At 39.7% G+C, this 18,802-nt stretch overlaps 1 protein-coding gene and 1 pseudogene across 1 annotated transcript in view; both read right to left on the bottom strand.

Moving 5' to 3' along the window:
• The window catches only part of LOC136835786 (F-BAR domain only protein 2), a 261,890-nt gene that overhangs the window by 163,552 nt on the left and 79,536 nt on the right, over positions 1–18,802 (bottom strand). The window contains exons 7-9 of the mRNA XM_067099642.1: positions 6,209–6,778; positions 3,214–3,423; positions 550–585 (exon numbers count right to left, since the gene is read on the bottom strand). Coding sequence (XP_066955743.1) covers positions 550–585; positions 3,214–3,423; positions 6,209–6,778 — 816 coding nt within the window. The remainder of the gene's footprint in view (positions 1–549; positions 586–3,213; positions 3,424–6,208; positions 6,779–18,802) is intronic.
• LOC136835976 (5S ribosomal RNA) lies at positions 13,018–13,132 on the bottom strand (annotated as a pseudogene).

The raw sequence follows: 18,802 nt of genomic DNA, 5'->3' as shown, positions 1-18,802 counted from the left end.
ATATGAGATTATGGAACAGCATATAATGGTCATTATAAAACATAATAGGTATTTTTAATTTATATAATCTGATGTGTGAAGTTGAGTGTTCAGGCAGAAACCACATGAATTCTACTGCGTGATCAATTTGGAAGAAAAGAAAGAAAAAATAAAAGTTTTAATTGGATCTTAACAATTTAGGTATTCTAAAATCCAGGTACAAAGGCTGATAGTGAGTCTTGGTAAGCTCTGTGGCAGTCATGAGCAATGACAAAACTGACTAATAATCTAAATTATATTACAGTCCATTTGACACATCAAAATATTCTGCACTACTGTGAACCAACATCTAAGAAGCCTGTACTGTACTGATATCACTACAACGCAAGTAAAGACTTGGCTACAGGAAGTAACATGAGATTCGTAAATCTTAGAACAATTAAACGTGAACTGATATAATTTAAAATTCTTCACAAATCCAATTACTCTTGTTACCTCATGTAATCTACATAAAATGGGCAGAGCATACAAAACGAGCCACAAATTTATGACAGCTGGGACTGTACCCACCAAAGGATATAACTGGTGTCCCTCCCGTTAACGCCACTGAAAGAGAAGACTGTGCTGACGGTTACTGCTGTTGCAAATGATGTCAACTTTGCACACACAGCTCACTGTTACTTCAATGTGTTCCAAATGAAAAGTGCCACTGATCATGAAACTAACTGTTCAAGGTCATAGCTCTGTTATAATTGTCTAATAACACTAAAGTTGTCCAGTCATACTGTTATTCATCACTAATGCTGTTCATTATACATAAAAAGTCATGTATTGTACAACCAATATTCTGTTAAAAATATATAAAACTTTATAAAATAGTAAGTCTAGCATTTTCTACCTAATATTAAAATAAGTCACTTATAACACTAAGTACCTGAAATATTTCAAAAAATTAAATTTAGACAAATTTTCAAGGGCTACAATTTTATCACACTAAATTTCCAAGGTTTTTTTAACAGGTTAAGTTCATAAACACTGAATCTCACTACTACCTTCAATGATTCCCTTAGGTATTACAATAATGCTATTAATTTGAAGGATAAAAGAGTTTCGAATGCTATTCTTATAGCTACTGTAATGGCACAATGCAGATGATATAGATGTTAGATCAGTTAGTGAAGATTTCTACTATTCCCTCAAGAGCTACAAAGTTAGTCTTAAAGATTTATTAATAACTAAACAAGAAATACAATAGTTGTTAAATGAAGTACAGATTTCTAAAGCAATAAAGGGATGCTCACTAAATAAACTTTCCATTGCATCTTGCTAAATCAAAACAAAGTAAGCCTTTCTATAAATTCAAGACGAACATATGTAAAAACTTAAAATTGCAAATAATAAAATTATCACAAAGGCTCTTACCAGATGTTACTCAGTTCTACTTTATTTCAAGTACAGCAAATATATGTAAATAAACTATGATTACGCTAACCACTACTGTTCTTTCAAACATACTGCAAAGCCTAATTATGTCTATCTCTCTCTAATCTTTATTACAAGGATAAGTAGAAATTAGACTACGAAAGCACCCAATCCCACCATGTCATAATTCACTGTGCACTAAACAATTTAATGATATCAGTTTACTGCAGTGGTCTATAATGCTAAAAAATATAATTTTATGTCAGAAATAGTAACAATAACAATAGCCAAATCTAAATTAGCAATGAAACCCATTCTATTTTAAATTCCATATATGAAAAATTCAGCTAAGCTTATTACTATATGAATCTGAGCCACCCAATTCCCTCTCCTTATTCTTCATCCACAGTAAACATGGAATGAACATATGACCTTGATGTAAAGAAGAGAGAAAATGGGACTTTACAGTTAAAGCAGAAGTGATCTTTTACCAGAAACCATATGCATGTGGCAGTAGTTAATCATGAGCTGTGTGTACTTTGTTGGGAAAATTTACTGAGGACTAGTTACACAGTAAAAAACAACATGAGCAGGTCAGATCCAGCAGCTGACTAGAAAAAAGTGAACATGCACAATACGTAAATGACACTGTGACCCATTATAAATTTCCACAAAATTTAATACTGACAACTTATCCATCCATATTGACAACTCATTAATTTTGCTTAAAAAAAAGCAATATGTTTCTGCTATTTCAAAAAACAGGTATAAGAATGACTACAAATCTTTAAGGCATTCGTTCATACTAAAACAAGGCAAAGCAATAATTTATACAAATATCAAATACTGCTGGATTAGCCCAAGAAGTTTGGGAATGGGAGGAAAAGAAGCCAATATTCCACTACGCAATACTAAAGCGCTCCCAAAACACAAAATGGCAGTTTCTGCACCCACTACGCCTAGCTAGAAAGTAATGCTCTTAACTGTAATATTTAATGTCATGTCTAACAACAGCTCTCTAACAATAAATCACTGCCCTCAGACTTCTTGCATGAAAAAAAAGCTATTAGTCCTTTGTAAATCTTAAAGTGCTATATTCAACTTAAAACTTACTTCTCAAAAATGACATCATAAACATCACAATTAGAATTGTGATAAAATACATAACAAAACAGACCTTCACAGTACGAGCTTCATGACAAAACAATAGAGGTGCCTCAAATACAGAAAAAGCAAGCTGTGATTGCTATATGTTTTGCAAAGAAGAAAACTGAACTTTAGCTTTTATTTTCATCCAATAAGTAGCATTTGTACTATTATTTATGCAGCAACCAATCACAGAAAAAGATAATCTGGAAAAAAATAAAAGCTTAAACCACATCCAGACATGACATTAAAATGCAGAAAATTGGATGGTTAAATATAAATGGATTTTTTTACCAAAATTTACCTTCACAAGTTATCTAGCAGCATCTTTGAAACAATATTTAAGTGCTAAATCCAAAATCAGCATACCTACTTTATCATTTTAACCATTCAAGTTTCCTGTATCATTTAACTGGTTTCAGAAGAATACTTTATTGTTCAACTTAACGTCAATTGTAACATTTCATTTCTAAGTGCATTCTTCATGCGGTGTCATAATGCCATTGCAACAAACTAGACATCAGTAGTATGGAAAACATGTGGCACAGTATATTTTCTCAACCTGTTTCCTCAGAACAATAAACCAATTCTTCATCATACCGCAATGAGAAGAAAAAGCAAAGAAAGTTGCAAAAGAAAGGCATAAATGAGGCAGGTAAACCCTACACTTTGAGGAGCGGAATACACTGCGGGCCAGGCTTGGGTCATCGACTGCCGAAGGGCTCGTGGGGGCACTGGTCACACGGGCAGGAGAGACCTTTGCTGGGGAATGGGGTAGGCTTTCAGAGCCCCGTTCAAGCCCATCCCCATTTGGGTCTTCTGCTCCCCCATCTGACACACAGCTAGGGGGAGCAGACCATTCCCTTTCACTGCGGCCTGTAACGTCACATTAATGAAGACATAGAGCGTAGTTAGTTTTGCATGACTGTGTGTGTAAGTTTGCCCTCTAAGACTTATGACTACCAATGAAAAATATACTCAGCCAACTAAACACCCATATTTAAAAAAGGCAACTCTTTGTTTTTTACAATCTACATTAATTGCAAAGGCAAAATCATCTTAACCCAAATTAAGAGAGATCATGCCCATAAAATAAAAATACAATAACATCCCATTTGCAAATAACAAACATAAGGTCGTAAGATCATAAAATAGGCAACAGAAACACAAATGTAAACTGTAATAACACCCTTCGTATGTATAACTATGGCAACATTACATTATATTTACTGTTTTTGGTTGATGTCAAATAATTGAAAAATGGCAGTTTGTGAGCAACTTAAAAAATATATGGGCATAATCTCTGGCTATCTACCTATATCACTCCACCAGCTATTTAATGACAGTAACATTAAATATCAACGACAAGCACTCTGCATTCAAATGTACGGTTAAATGAATGAAAACAAAAAGTCTGGGAAATGAGCTCTTTCCTCAAATTCTATTGTAACTTTAAAACAACTGTCTTTACAAGACTTTTTTTTTAAATGCAGATTTCTCCATAACTTTTGGACTAAGGGATCTAAGAGAGCAACATATTTCTTTTTTACAGCTAAATGATTGAAAATGAAAAAATTTTGACAGAATCTAATCCTTTAACCTGAGAAATCCCTCAAAATTACAGGACACACCAACAAATAAACCCAGCACTCAAGTTTACATCTAATGCTGTTGGACCTGAACCCACATCATTAGCTAACAAGCCTAGCAACCAACCTCTGAACTAAACATCTGAAAAACTTTGAATATTCCCTAGCATATATTGTTCTTCAACATTATAGTGGTAAATTTAACTGGTCCTGTAATTACAATTTCCAAGCATTCTTGGAGCCTGGTATAACAATGGATTACCTTGCAATACATTGTAAAATGTTAGGTCCATCCACTACACATCAGTATATGTGGTAACATTCCAGTATTGAAGAAGTGTGCATGCTTTGGCTGTGATATAAAGTTCACTACCTTCCCCTACTCATTAAATGTTTGAACAGTAACTCACTGGATTTGTGATAACTTAAAGCAAAGACCTAGGTTCAAAGTTCACTTGTTGTTGATATCATATTCAATGACATAAAAGAATTATGGAAGAGTTGCTTACATAGACTGCATATGAGTGTGCATTTACATATACCCAGTATCTTAAATAAAAGTTTACATGTAGTAAAACATGTTTAATTCCAAAATGCACTTCTCAAGTTTGGGACTTATGTGGTTAGCTTTTTAAATACTAATTTTATCAACTTTTCCCCATACCAGCATAACCATAACATAAAGCTTAAGTTTTATTTAAAGCTGTTGCTACAATTCTTAAGTATTTTGTCCAGAAAACCTGTTAGCAAATTTGCAAAAACTCCCTAATAATTTAAACCCTACAAAAGACCTAGATGTAAAAGCCAAGAATACAATATGAAAAAATATGTTTGTAGATCTGACTTTCTGGTACATGTTGAAACAACTTTGAGTCTTGTTGGGAGTCTTCTGCCTTTTCACTCAAGCTAGGATTTGTATATTTACTAGTGTTTGAACCTTTGTCTTTTTTTTCAGACTTCTCATGCCATCTCTCTGCTTTCTTTGGAATTCGTCCAATGTGCAAAGCAGTATTTTTTACTTTTATGTCCTTCTGCTTTCATAACATAATCATATGAAAATTGTTTACCCACTTTCAAGATATTTTGGATAAGTGACTTAAAGCACAGAAACTATTACTAACCAAATGCTGCACCCCTATTAGTCTTATTATCACATTACTCACTAATGATCTTTTAAGTTTAAAGAATGCAAAATGAGGGCTGAGTCAAACTAAATCTTCAATTTCTATTGCTTAGTATTCACTTTATATTTTTCATTTTACTTTTGCTTACATGAAGTTAAATCTTTCCTCCCATTATAAACAAGAAATTTATTATGAAGACATTGGTTTCATGGTTTTAATTAGCTGCATGTATTGCTGGAAAGACTACTTTCTTAAATATTCATCTTTTCTTGCAATTCGTTAAAAACCTTCCTCATCCTTAAATATAAATATATATTTTTATGCATGAATAAATGGGGCTAAATAACTTTTGTAACCTATTCTAACACTTGTTGTTGATACCAAATACTTATCACAAGCTACTGAGATAGATAAAAAACCTTGTAATCTAAACCTAACAAACTACAAATTACTTAATCCTCTGTTCTGCTAAATACCTAACATCAAGAAACATTGGATACCAATACGAAGATGATATACTCATCTATCTGCAAAACTTAAATATCTTTCCATTAGTTTCTTTGGCATAAATTTTGTGGAAAACTGAGCATTCTTTAGACTACAGGCTTGACTTAAACTAATTGTTTTAGAGAACCTTACATCATATCCAAATGGAGTCTGGCTGAAGCAATAAATATACAGTAAATAATACATACTTGAAAGTATGACTCTTTCAAACAAAAAACTAGGCATCAATTACCTCTTTCAACACTACTCACTTGAATAAGTATAACAATGAACACTTTCCCCTGGAATTAACAGTTGATATATCTAATTCAATAATTGATCAATGGATAAAATGAAAAAAGCACTTAGGAGAGGAGCAAATTTGTGACACAAAACAAAAACCTGAAAAGCGTGCAACATGTTGCCACAGAGTAATAACAAGTTCACACATCAGCCACATACCAGAAAAAGAAGTGGACGCCACAAACAAGTTGAGCAGAGAAGCAGTGCGACGGGATGGTTTACTGTTGTTGCTAGTGACACAACTGCTGCTGTTACTGCTGCCTCGGGCTGTACCGGAATACAATGAGGCAGAAATTTTGTACTCCGGTGAAACTTTGTGGTCCTGAGTAGGCGTGCTTGTAACGGTGGTAGAAGTTACAGTGGTAATGGTGGATGTGGTGTTTGTGGTAGTACTTACTGAATTTACAGTGACCCCACACCTGCTGTTACCCCCAAGTCCCCCTTGATTACCACTACTTACTGTGGTAGTCGAGGGGGAAGACCTTATCCCCCTTGGAATAGCAAACACTGATGCCCGATCAAGTAAAAACATTTTTTTAGAAGCCCCTTCTTTCCTTACTGGCTTGACAGGCACATTACCTCCAGTGAGAACTCCACCCCCGCTAGAACTCCCACCGCCACCTCCACCTCCACCATCTTCAAGGGATGATTTTGATTGTTCAGGTTCTGGAGACTGTTGCCCAGACACAGCTGACCCCAAGGAACCAGCATCTTCAAACAGCATAGGATCTGCACAAATTAAAGAATTAAACTGTACAAGACTGAACAAACTTATTTTTCTCCAATTTTCAAAGAAAACAGATAACCTAAAATGAAAGTGTTAAGCAAAACTACAGTATTAATGCTACCAACAAAAGATGCATTCTGATGATAATCTATAAAGAAAAAACACTTATTCCACAACAAACCCTTGCAGTAGCCAAAATTCAAGGTGTTCACAAATCCCAGACACTTCTTCAAATTTAAATGATGATGATGATGATGGATCATACACTGCCTATCAAAACCACATGTGCATCCCATGAATCCTTAGGTATCATGAAGTCAAGAGCCTTAATTTCTGTCTAGCTTGCTTACAACTTCTGTTATTCCTGGACTTAGCTATTCTTCTTTCTATTTCTCTTTAATTAAGCTATTCTTATACCTATTGCTCTGTAATCAAGCTAAAAGTTATTCCAATTCTTTCATCTGTTCCTATTTCACTTGTGCGCTGAGTGATTGGAGTAAAAAAAATAATGAAAACTGTTTTTACAATTTCACAAATCTTTCACCATAAAATAGCCTTTAACTGCTCAGGATGCATTCCAGGGCACAAAACAGAAAGTTCCAAAACGAATAGTTCCAGTGCACATGCTCAGCCAACTCCCTATTACCTGAGGTAATATCAATAAGTACCTGAGGTGCTTATTGATACTCCCCATTCTACTATGCCAATCTCCATCTGAGAGAGCAGGGAAGGGAAAAGAACGCTCAACTTTATGATAATGGGTTTGCATAAAAACTTAGTTTTATTATGTAAACATAGTTTGCCATCAGAAAATAGCCTGAATTGCTGATGAAGCATCAAAAAAGAATGAGAATGGGGAACTGGCAAGGGCAGGACTAAAAGGACCACTTCTATGCCACAGGACATGCCACCAACAATTGCCTTTTACTTCTCTGTGTTGTCTGAACTTACCAAGAGATTAGAAGGGCTGGGTAGAGGACCCTCCCTATATTATTGTTATTAAAATAGTTGAACAATACCACTTGGCTGATTAACAGCTCTCATATGGCTGGCCTGAAGGATTAAAGTGAAATGGAGTACCAGGTCTAGACCATTGGCCAAGCACTGGGACTAAATGATGAATGAAAACGAAATTCTAAAAATAATATGCAAAATGGCATATGCTTCTATAATGGAACACACACACATACACACATTAAATAAATTTACTCATGTTTCCATCTGCATATTTAAAAAAACTAAGTAAAGATAAAAATCAGAATAAGTTAAGATTTTTCAAATTCATATTTTTTCTTTATTTAGTAAATGCCCCATGGGTTTTGTATTATCATAAATTACTTTTTATATTTTATTAATTAATTTACAGCTCCTCACAAATATTAAAATTAGAAAAACTGAAAATGTAGATTCTAATAAAATTTCACCAGTCAACCTATTTCTGAAACTTGTTAACTGTTGTTGGTTATATTTTGGACATTTGCATAACGCATGTTTAATTGTTAATATCACTTTGCATTCTGAGCACTCGGGAGCAGGGTTATGTGGGCTGCTCAGTAAGTGTCAATGTGTTAGGCAGGTATGGCCTATTCGGAGACATCATAATTGCCGGCATATGTCTCTCTCTTTGGTATGATGAACTCCATTTTCTAAAACCAGGTTTCACTTGTTTTAATTTATTACTTTCAGGTTCTTTATCCCATATATTTTTCTATTTATTTATAATACTGTACCAATTTTTACATGTGTTACATAATCATTAGTAGGGACATCTGCATCTGACCTTGTCATATGGGCTTCTTCTTTGGCTGCTTTATCAGCCTCTTCATCTTCATTAATCCCTACATGGGCAGGGATCCAACATATTCCTATCTTTTTGCCATTATACAAATTATGGATTAATAAATTAAGCTGTTGTACAATGTTATTTTTTGGTTTATAACTTTGAATGGCTTCTATGGGGCTTCTTGAGTCCATAAAAATCACAAAATTATTACACAAGTATTTTAATTATTTTTATGGCTGAGGCTATTGCACATAACTCAGCTTTACATACCGAGGCATTATCAGATAGTGAAAAGTGATACGTTTTGTCTTGGGATACTGCAGCATACCCTACTCCGTATTGTGATTTAGAGCCACCTCTGAATATTGTGTAATGTGGACCTTTTCAGGTTATATGTTCTATTGTATGTTGCCTTTGGTGTTCTGGGGTAAATGAGTAACTTTTTGATAAATATTTTGTGTGCAAATTCTCCTTTTATTCATAGTCCAAGGAGGAGGTAATTTTACTACTGAAGGTAATCTTCTAGCTCTAACAGGGAAAGGTGGTGAATGATTGTTTATAAATATGATATTTTAATGATAAAATAAAGTTTGTTCATGCTTACCTGGCAGATATATATATAGCTGTATTCTCCAGTCCAGAATTCCAAAAACTACATGGCACACCAGTGGGCCAGGTGGTTAGTGCCCATTCCCGCCGCTGGGAGGCAGGTATCAGGAACCATTCCCATTTTCTATTCAGATTTTCTAGTGCCACTGTCTCCTGAGGGGGGAGGGTGGGCACTATGATTATATATATCTGCCAGGTAAACATGAACAAACTTTATTTTATCATTAAAATATCATTTTGTTCATGCGACTTACCTGTCAGATATATATATAGCTGAATCCACCATTGGAGGTGGAAGAGACAGAATAGGGATTTGAGGAAACAAATATGTAGGCGATTGACGCCTTGGTTCTTACTTGTTAGCATAGCTGACTTCGTGATTACTGTCACCCAAGCCTGCTTCTGCTTTACTACAGTCTCCAGCAAGGTAGTGACCTATATAGCCGGTGAGTTCTAGACTCGATCTGTCCCACGGGGCGTGACCACAATGGGACTAGATCATAAGACCATACTGTGAGAGCAAAAAGGAGCAACGACCAACCACCTGACCGAGAGCATCAACAGGACCTGCCAAGGGCGCCTAGATCGGTGGGAAGCCCCGTAACTGCAACTTACAGCTTTGACATGCCTCTCCTGGTCCTGGGAGTCCGACAGAGGTCCAGGCCTATGTGCAGCATAGCTGACGTGTGATTACTGTCACCCAAGCCTGCTTCTGCTTTAACACTAGAGTCTCCAGCAAGGTAGTGACCTATATAGCTGGTGAGTTCTAGATGATCTGTCCACGGGGCGTGACCACAATGGGACTAGATCATAAGGCCTACTGTGAGGGCAAAGGAGTAACGACCAACCACCTGACCTAGAGCGTCAACAGGTCCTGCCAGGGGACGCCAGATCGGGAAGCCCCCGTAACCCCTTTGCGGCTTTCGACATGCCCCTCACTGGTCCTGGGAGTCCGACAGAGGTCCGGCCTAGAAAGCGTTATGGGACCGATCTGATGTAAAAACAAAATCAAGATTAAAATATGCTTCCCTAACTCTAAAGGATAGATGAGTATCACTCCTGCCCGCAACACTGTCTGCAGAAGCGACAACAGGTCCTGCGAAGGGACGCCAGATGGGTGGGAAGCCCCCGTAACCATCCTGTGGCTTTTCGACTTGCCCTCTCCTGGTCCTGGGAGTCCGACAGAGGTCCAGGCCTAGAAGTGTTATGGGGCGATCTGGAGCATGGAACGTATGGTCCTAGCGAATAGCAGTCTTCGTAGGTCGTCTTCACGTCCCCCAAGTAATGTGAAGCGAACACGAATTGCCTCGCAGAAGGTGGTACCCAGAAGATGCAAAGGACATGTTCTTCTGGAAAGCCACCGAGGTTGCAATGGCTCTAACTTCGTGAGCCTTAACTTCAAAAGACTCAAGTCACTGTCTTGAACGCCGGAAAGTGCGTCTAAAGTGGTGCTTCTAAAAAGGAACGCCAGTGCATTCTTAGAAAGAGGCAAATCCGCCTCTTGACAGAGCACCACAGACTGTCCGAAGGATCTCGACTTTCCTGAGTCTTCTGCAAATAAAATTTGAGAGCCCTGACAGGACACATGACTCTTTCTGGTTCATGTCCAAGAATTTCCGTCATACCCTTAATCTCGAAGGTCCTGGGCCAAGGGGTAGATGGGTTTCGTTTTAGCAAGAACATAGGGCTTAGAGAAACATACTGCATTATGGCCTCTAAAACCTACATGATTATTGATAGCCTGAAGTTCACTAACTCTCTTCGCCCGTAGCCAGAGCAGTTAGGAAAATAACCTCTTGTCACATTCTTGAGACGCCAAAGAAAGAGGCTGAAGGTATTCGACATAAAAAATTTAGGATGACATCCAGGTTCCAGGAGGCGTCCTGAAATGAGGTACCTTGACAGTCTCAAAGGATCTCAAGAGATCGTGAAGATCCTTGTTGTCCGCTGATAGTCTGAATGCAGTTAGACTCAGAGCGGGGAAGTTTTGAGGTACCTTTCAAATGGGGCTGCCTGAGCAGATCTACCAAGGGCGTCCCCATAACCTCCACAGCTCCTGACATACTTCCTCGTGAAGGGTCCACTCGGTCGGGTAGAAGCTGGCGCCACGACCGAAGGTCGTAGCGGATATTCTCCACTCCTGCAACGAACCTCCAAGGATCGTGATCCCCAGCGCATAGGCCCAAAGCAGGATTTCTTCATCAGGGCTAACAGGGACCGGGAACGAAAGTTCCTCCTGTTTCTTGAGGTATGCCAGGGCTGTGGAGTTGTCTGAATTTTTGTACGACTCGGCCTGACACTCTGGCTCTCCCGAGGATGGAGTTGAAGGGCCAGCAGGATCGCCCTAATTCCTTTGAGATTGATGTGCCAGGACACCTGTTTCCCCTCTCCAGGTGCCTGACCTTTCTCCCCTCCTAGTGTTGCTCCCCATCCCTCCCTGGGGAGCGCGGGAAAACAACACCAGGTCGGGGCTCTGGCGTGCGAGAGAAACCCTTCTGCCAACCTCGAGGGGTCGAGCCACTACCTCAGGTGAATCTTGAAAACGGGAGAGATCTTCAGGGTCTCCTCTAGATTCTCCTTGTCTATTCAGTTTTCCGCCAGGAAAACTGGAGCGGCCTGAGATGAAGTCTTCCCAGGGAAACAAACTCTCCAGAGGAAATGGTCCCCAGCAAACTCATCCATTCCTCACCGAGCATATTTCCTTCCCTAGGAAGGATGGGGCTTTCTAAGCATTTGCTACTGACGTTCCTGGATGGAAAAGCTGAAAGCCACCAGATCCATCTGAATCCCCAGATAGACGATGGACTGCGCGAGATCAGATGGGACTTTTCTTCGTTCACTGGAAGTCCTGGGACTTTGTCAACTCTAAATTCGCATTCAGGTCCTCCAGACACCTTGACTGTGAAGAGGCTCGGATGAGCCAATCGCCAGGTAAAGCGAGATACGAAGAATACCCGCCAAGTGAAGCCATCTCGCCACATTTCTCATGATAATCGTGAAGATCATGGGAGCTGTGTAGCCCGAAGCAAAGAGCTCTGCATTGAAACACTCGTCCCCTAGGACAAACCTCAAATACTTCCTCGACTGGGGATATGGGAACGTGAAAGTAAAGCGTCCTGTAAAGTCCAACAGAGCGACCATCGAATCTCCTGGTCTTAATGCTCCTAAAACAGACTGGGACGTCTCGCCATCGTGAACTTCTCCTTCACCATGAAGCGGTTCAGTCTACTGACATCTAGGACTGGTCTTCAATCCTCCCGACTGCTTGAACTAGGAACAGTCGGTTGTAGAATCCTGGGGAGTCCAGCTCCAGGACTTGCTCCACAGCTCTTACTCAAGCATTTTGCTCTAATAGCTCCGAAAAGGATCTGTTGCTTCTCTTGATGGAATGAGGACGACAGATCCTGGGCTGCGTGCACAAGTGGTGAGTCGAAAAGGGGATCTTGTATCCTCTCTCGATAACTTCAAGGGACCAGGTGTCTGCCTCTTGCTCTCCAGGCTCTACATAAAACAAAAGAAGCCTGGCTCTTACAGGTGTCTGGGCGCTGCAAGTCACTTCCTGCCCCTGTTTAGGCGGGCCTCCGCCTCTGAAAAGACCTCTACCTTGGGGGAGAAGATCTGAGGAAGAAGCTCCTCCACTAAAAGGGCTTGCTTCCTGGAGGTCTGACCCGACAACGGCGTCAAAGGGACTGCCGGGCGTCTTGACGAGTGGGCCAAGAGGTCTTGGAGTGGCCTTCTCCTTCAAGCTGGAGGAGAGATCCTTGAACAAGGACTGGGGGAAGAGATGGCTCGAAAACGGGAGAACAGCAAAGCCCTCTGCGACGGAGAAACTGGCTTTGCAAAGTATGACGCCAAAGGCATCTGGTGTTCCCAGGCGGTCACCCATCCAAGTACTGACCAGACCCAACGTTGCTAAACCGCTGATCGCACGAAGCGGTGCTTTCAATGTGGTATGGCCGTTGGCTAGTAGGGCCATAGGGCTGTAACAAAGTTACAGTACAAGGCCCTCTTCTTCAAGAGGCCCGCACAAAGTGGGAAGCCAGTTCCTCCGAGCCATCCCTGACTGGCTTGTCCATGCAGTTCAACACGCTGGACAGCTCCCCAGGCAGATCGAGTCGGGACTCCTAATCCTGACGTCTAGAGCCCCCAAACACCAGTCCAGGAAATTGAAGACCTCCATGGTTCGAAATAGTCCCACAAATGGTGATCCGTCTCCGACATAGTCCAGGACACTTTGGCAGCCGACAGGAGAGGGGACCTTTCTAGGCGGCGTCGGTAAGCTAGCAAAGTCTCCCTGGGACGACGAAGGAACTCTTGAGCCGACGCCCTCCCGGTCTCTTGACGACATACCTGCCTTAAGCTCAGCTTGGACGAAGGCAGGGCAAAAGAAGTCTTGCCTTGGTCTTCCTTTCCTCCATCCAGGTGTTAACCTTCTTGAAGGCCTTCTTCGCCGCCAGAGACGAAAGTCATCTTGACAAACCCCGGCGCTCTCGTCTAGGACGAAGCAAACTGCGAGGGAGGAGAGAGAGGGGCCGAGGGTTTGAAACTTGTCGCCAAACAAGTCCTTAAGAAAAGCCGGCTAACACCTGGTAGTCCGTGAAGCGAGGAAGGGGAGGCTGCTCTTGGGACTGCAGGCTCCGACTCACAAGAGACTTCTCCTCTTCAATGGGAGAAACGGCCTTGGCGGTCCAACACGCAGATGGGGATCTCACGCTTCCCGCAGATCTTTGATTGCTCTGAAGTGTCACCGAGCAACCAAAGGCGTCCTCCGAGAGTCCATCCAGCGCCCTGCACGGCAGCGAGAGAGCGTCTGGACGAGCAGCGACAAGCGTCCAGGATAGCTGCTTGCGGGGCGTCACGATGGCAGTCCAGCGGCGCCCTGCACGGCAGCAAGAGGAGCGCCCTGACGAGCAGCTGCAGAAGAGTCCAGGATAGCTGCTGCGGAGCGTCACCTGGTGGTCCAGCCGGCCCCTGCACGGCAGCGCAGAGAGCGTCGACGAGCAGCTACAGAAGCGCCCAGGATAGCTGCTTGCGGAGCGTCACGATGGCGGTCCAGCCGGCGCCCCTGCACGGCAGCGAGAGGCGTCCCCTGACGAGCAGCTACAGAAGCGCCCAGGATAGCTGCTTCGCGGAGCGCCACGCTGCAGCAGAGCGTCACGATGGCGATCCAGCGAGCGGTGAGCACAACTGGGAGACGAAGCATGCTTGACAGAAAGGCCCCAGTCAATATATAGTGAAATAGGCTACCTACTTGGGAAGTCTCAACTCCCCGCTAGCTCACGAAAGTACTAGAATTTGGCTCGCCACGTTAGGCGGTAGATATAAATCGGTCTCGTGAGATAAAACCTATTCGTCGTTTTAACTAAAATTATAGGTTATCTCCTCACCCTGACTAAAACTAATGTTTGATACCGACCTGAGTAAATTATGGCATCTTTAACGTTTCGTGCTACTTTGACTCCGAAAGCGTTTGTTTTTTTTTACTAGGAGGCAGCCATTGCCTACGTGGACGTCACTCTAGTCCCGCTGCTCGGTAGATTATCTCCAAAAACAAACCTTACATTTCCTTTAATAACTCCATAAGTGTTTGATTTTGTTGTAACAACATAGTTACGATAACTTTATTGGACATATCCTCTTCTGGCGTCCGCCTTACGAGTCCGTTTTCACGATGCACTTTGATTGACCCAGCGTTACTATTGTTACTTCTTTATTATCGCTGACTCGCTCAATCTAAGCACCTCCCAATAGATAATATTTTGTTAGCCATCTTCCAGATGCCAAAAGGAGCACTATTAGTGCGAGAATGAAATCTGAACTAATAAATTAGCAGGGTGGGAGGCAAAGTAAGTGATCATTTATCAACAAACCTTCCCCCTACACCTCATACATATAAAGTGAGGATCACCGAAACTTTCGGTAGCCTCACCTTAAACTCATTCACACAACATACTCTGAAGCTAGCATAACTAGATCCAGACATCATCAAAAGAGCAATCAAAAGCAAATTCCACAAAAGCGTATGCCAATCCAAAATCCAAAGACAAAAACCAAAAGTCAAATAGAATACTTAAGTGGAAAATAACGAAGTTACGAAATCCAAAGACGGAGGTACTGAAAACAGTTGTTGACAGTACCGCGATAGAGAAAATCTGAATAGAAAATGGGAATGGTTCTGATACCTCCCAGCGGCGGGAATGGGTATAACCACCTGGCCGTGTGCCGCGAAGTTTTGGAATTCTGTCGGACTTCGGAGAATACAGCTATATATATATCTGACAGGTAAGTCGCATGAACAAAAGATCTCTTCTTGATTCAAATAATTTTTTGTTGGAGAATCACTTGTCTGAATTCTCACGCCTCTCTCCATTGTTACTAACTATCTAAGGAGAGACCATGGTAGTTCACCACATTCAACTTGCAAAGACGAGATTGGTGATGATATAAAGGCTCCTGAGCATATTCTAAGGCCTTCATTGTGAACTGGATCCAACGTTTTCAGCATTGTGTGTGATGATGAGCCATGTTTTTTGCTTTTATAATCAATGATAGATAACACTGTTGCTTTTACAGTACACTAAGGGTATGTCTATTGGCTCCCCAAGTAGTGTTCGATAGTTTTTTAATTAGATTTAATGCTCTTTTACATTTTAAATTCATGTATGTTATCTGGCTTTCCAATTTAAGTGAGTATCAAATACTAATAATAAAAATTTTGCACTCTGGCCAATTGGTATAGTATGATTTCTGATTTTTAAATCTACTTCTTCACCTTTTTCCCACATCTTATTTTTTATACAACATGACTGCTTGAGTCTTCCGTATAGATAATTTAAAGCCTACAGATGAGGCCCATTCACCTATTATTATCATGGTTTTATTAATGATTCACTGCATGTTTCATGCAAGATGCTGAAGAATATATGGCAAAATCATCCAAATACAGGTTACTTTTAATTCCAATAGGTAGATTACTGATATCATTTATTACTAAAGTAAACAGTATGCCACAAAGAATGCTTCCTGGTGAAACACCATTTTCAAGTGGAAATGTTTTTGACAAAATGTCATCAATTCTCACCTGAAAATTGCGATCTGTCAGGTTTTGGACAAACTTAGGTAAATGTTCACAAATGTTATTGTCATATAACATTTTTAATATTGCATACGGTCGACCTCAGCCTATTTGCGGTCAGGATTTGCTGCTTCACCGATTCGAGGATTTTTCTGTAGAGCTTATCCCCGAATTATATCTGGAAAATTCAGTGATTCGCGGATTTTTTCCTCGAGAAATATTCACCAATTACTGTACTGTATTTTCATGTTATTTTTGTGAATAAACACATTTTTATGATGAAAAGAATGATTTGCTAATTTTCAAATATTAATATTAATGTAAACAGCAAAATATCAATAAAAAGTTTACGTACAACCCCTCAATACTGATCTGTTACCATCCATATATGTACTGTAAAAAATTTTTTTAACTGCTCTCTCTCTCTCTCTCTCCATAGCAACACGCTATTAGCTGAAGGGGTTGGAAGTGTCCAATCACACAGTTTATAGCTTGATGCTTCGATATGTACTGTCACTAGTTTCCTTTCTCAGTTCTCTCTCCCTCTCTCTCTCTCACACTGAGACGAGAGAATTTTTATGCATGTTTAACATGTATCTTTTTTATATGATAAATAATTGTAAAAACAGAAAAATAAGTATCAAATTTTAAAGGAAAATCCCTCAATATCGATCTAGTTTTTTTTTATACAGTACATATTACAATAATATGTACTGTATAAAAAAAAACTGTTTATCTCCCCCTCTCCCTCGCTCTCCATGATGACACTTCATTGGCTGAAGGGGTTGGAAGTAGCCAATCACACAGCTTGTAGCCCTGTGCTTTTGTATGTACTGTCACTAGAGTGTGTGTTCTCTCCCTCTTTCTCTCTCTCTCTCTGAGATGAAAGAAAACTTTAAGCATGTGTAACATGCATGTTTATTTGCTTTGTATGATAAATAAACGATTTACTAATTTTCAAAAATTAATATTAATGTAACCATAGCAAAATATCAATTCATTACGGAAAATATAGTAAATTAGGTAAGATTTTAGCTTAATAATTGTCTTCAATTATCTTTTTCTGTCTCCGACTTAGGGGGAGGCATGAAAGCCTAACTGTCAATTGTCTTGACATATCCGTGCAGGGGGGTTAGCACCTGGACAGTGTGCCTCTCACTCTCTCTCTCTCTCTCCTTACCCAAAGGATACTTGTAGAATGTGAATGGATGGATGGATGGATGGATAGATAGATAGATAGATAGATAGATAGATAGAATAGATAGATAGAAAGGGAGAGTGGTTGATAGAAAGATACACAATGGTTCCCCAATTTTTATGCAGGATTAGGTTCTAGAACCTACTGTGGAAATGCAAAATCCACAGAAATACAAAAATTCCCTCTAAAAATGCTTATATGGGCTTATAATCTGCCCAAATACCTTGTACCCTTAAACTAAAAATGCTTATAACTGCTTATTTTATTTCATTGTTTAATTTGATACTTCAAACAAAAATATAACTTAAATTATCATACTAAACCAATTTAATATCATTTCAAACAACAATACACACCAAATCATCATCCCAAAACACCCAAAGTAACCTTACATTACAGTAACTCTCCTACTATGTTACTCTTAAGTAGGCTACGTACCCCTAACCCGCTTAAAACTACCTATTTTAACAATTCATTGCCAAACTTGACAGTTCAAACAAAAATACACCTCAGGCTATCATCCCAGAACACCCTAATATCATGTCAAAGTCATGTTGTAAAACTGAGTTCACGCCCTACAACTGTTACTCTCAAGTATCCCCTATCATTCAAGTTTTCTCTGGTCTATGTAATGCTGCGCATCGTTCTGCTCATAGTGTATGTAATGCATATATTTTACATATATTTTCTTGTGCTGTAAGATTATTTTGAAATATTTACTGTACAGGTACGTATTTTAGGACAGTACTACTGTATAGAGCATATCTAAAATATGTGGGAAGTTTAGATGTGCTATGACTCTTCATCACCCGTCATTTGATCACACGACATTTCATCAGCCGACAATTAACCACCCGTCACTTAACCACTGGTCTTATCATCACTAGGACAATTCATCATTTGACAGTTAATCACCTCGACAGATGATCATAGTTCATTACACCATATGTCACTTAATCACCTGTTACTCTTATTAAAACTGTCAGATATTAGCCATTGCACAATTCAGATATTACTAGCGTAAAAGTATAAAAAATTTACTGTATTACTAAATTAGAAAACTGTTGAGCTATTGCCATTGTACAATTCAAATATTACCAGTGAAAAACATGTAAAACATTTACTACTAAATTAGGAAATGGTGTGATCTCACTTCCATACCCAATTTAAAACAATTGAATAATACCCATTGTACAAGATGGAAGACAATGTATTTTTGGAAAAACTGTCTGCTTCAAGAAATGTGAATACTACCACCATAAAGAAAATAAGACAATTCTATCTGTTGGCGATGCAGAGAATACCAGCGGAAAAGTGTAAAACATTTATTACTACAAAAGGAAATTGTGTGATCTCACTTC

The sequence above is a fragment of the Macrobrachium rosenbergii genome, chromosome 55 (genome assembly GCF_040412425.1).
Source record: "Macrobrachium rosenbergii isolate ZJJX-2024 chromosome 55, ASM4041242v1, whole genome shotgun sequence".
NCBI lineage: Eukaryota > Metazoa > Arthropoda > Malacostraca > Decapoda > Palaemonidae > Macrobrachium > Macrobrachium rosenbergii.
The sequence above is the reverse complement of the archived record's forward strand: the minus strand, read 5'-3'. Positions and strand labels throughout refer to the sequence as shown.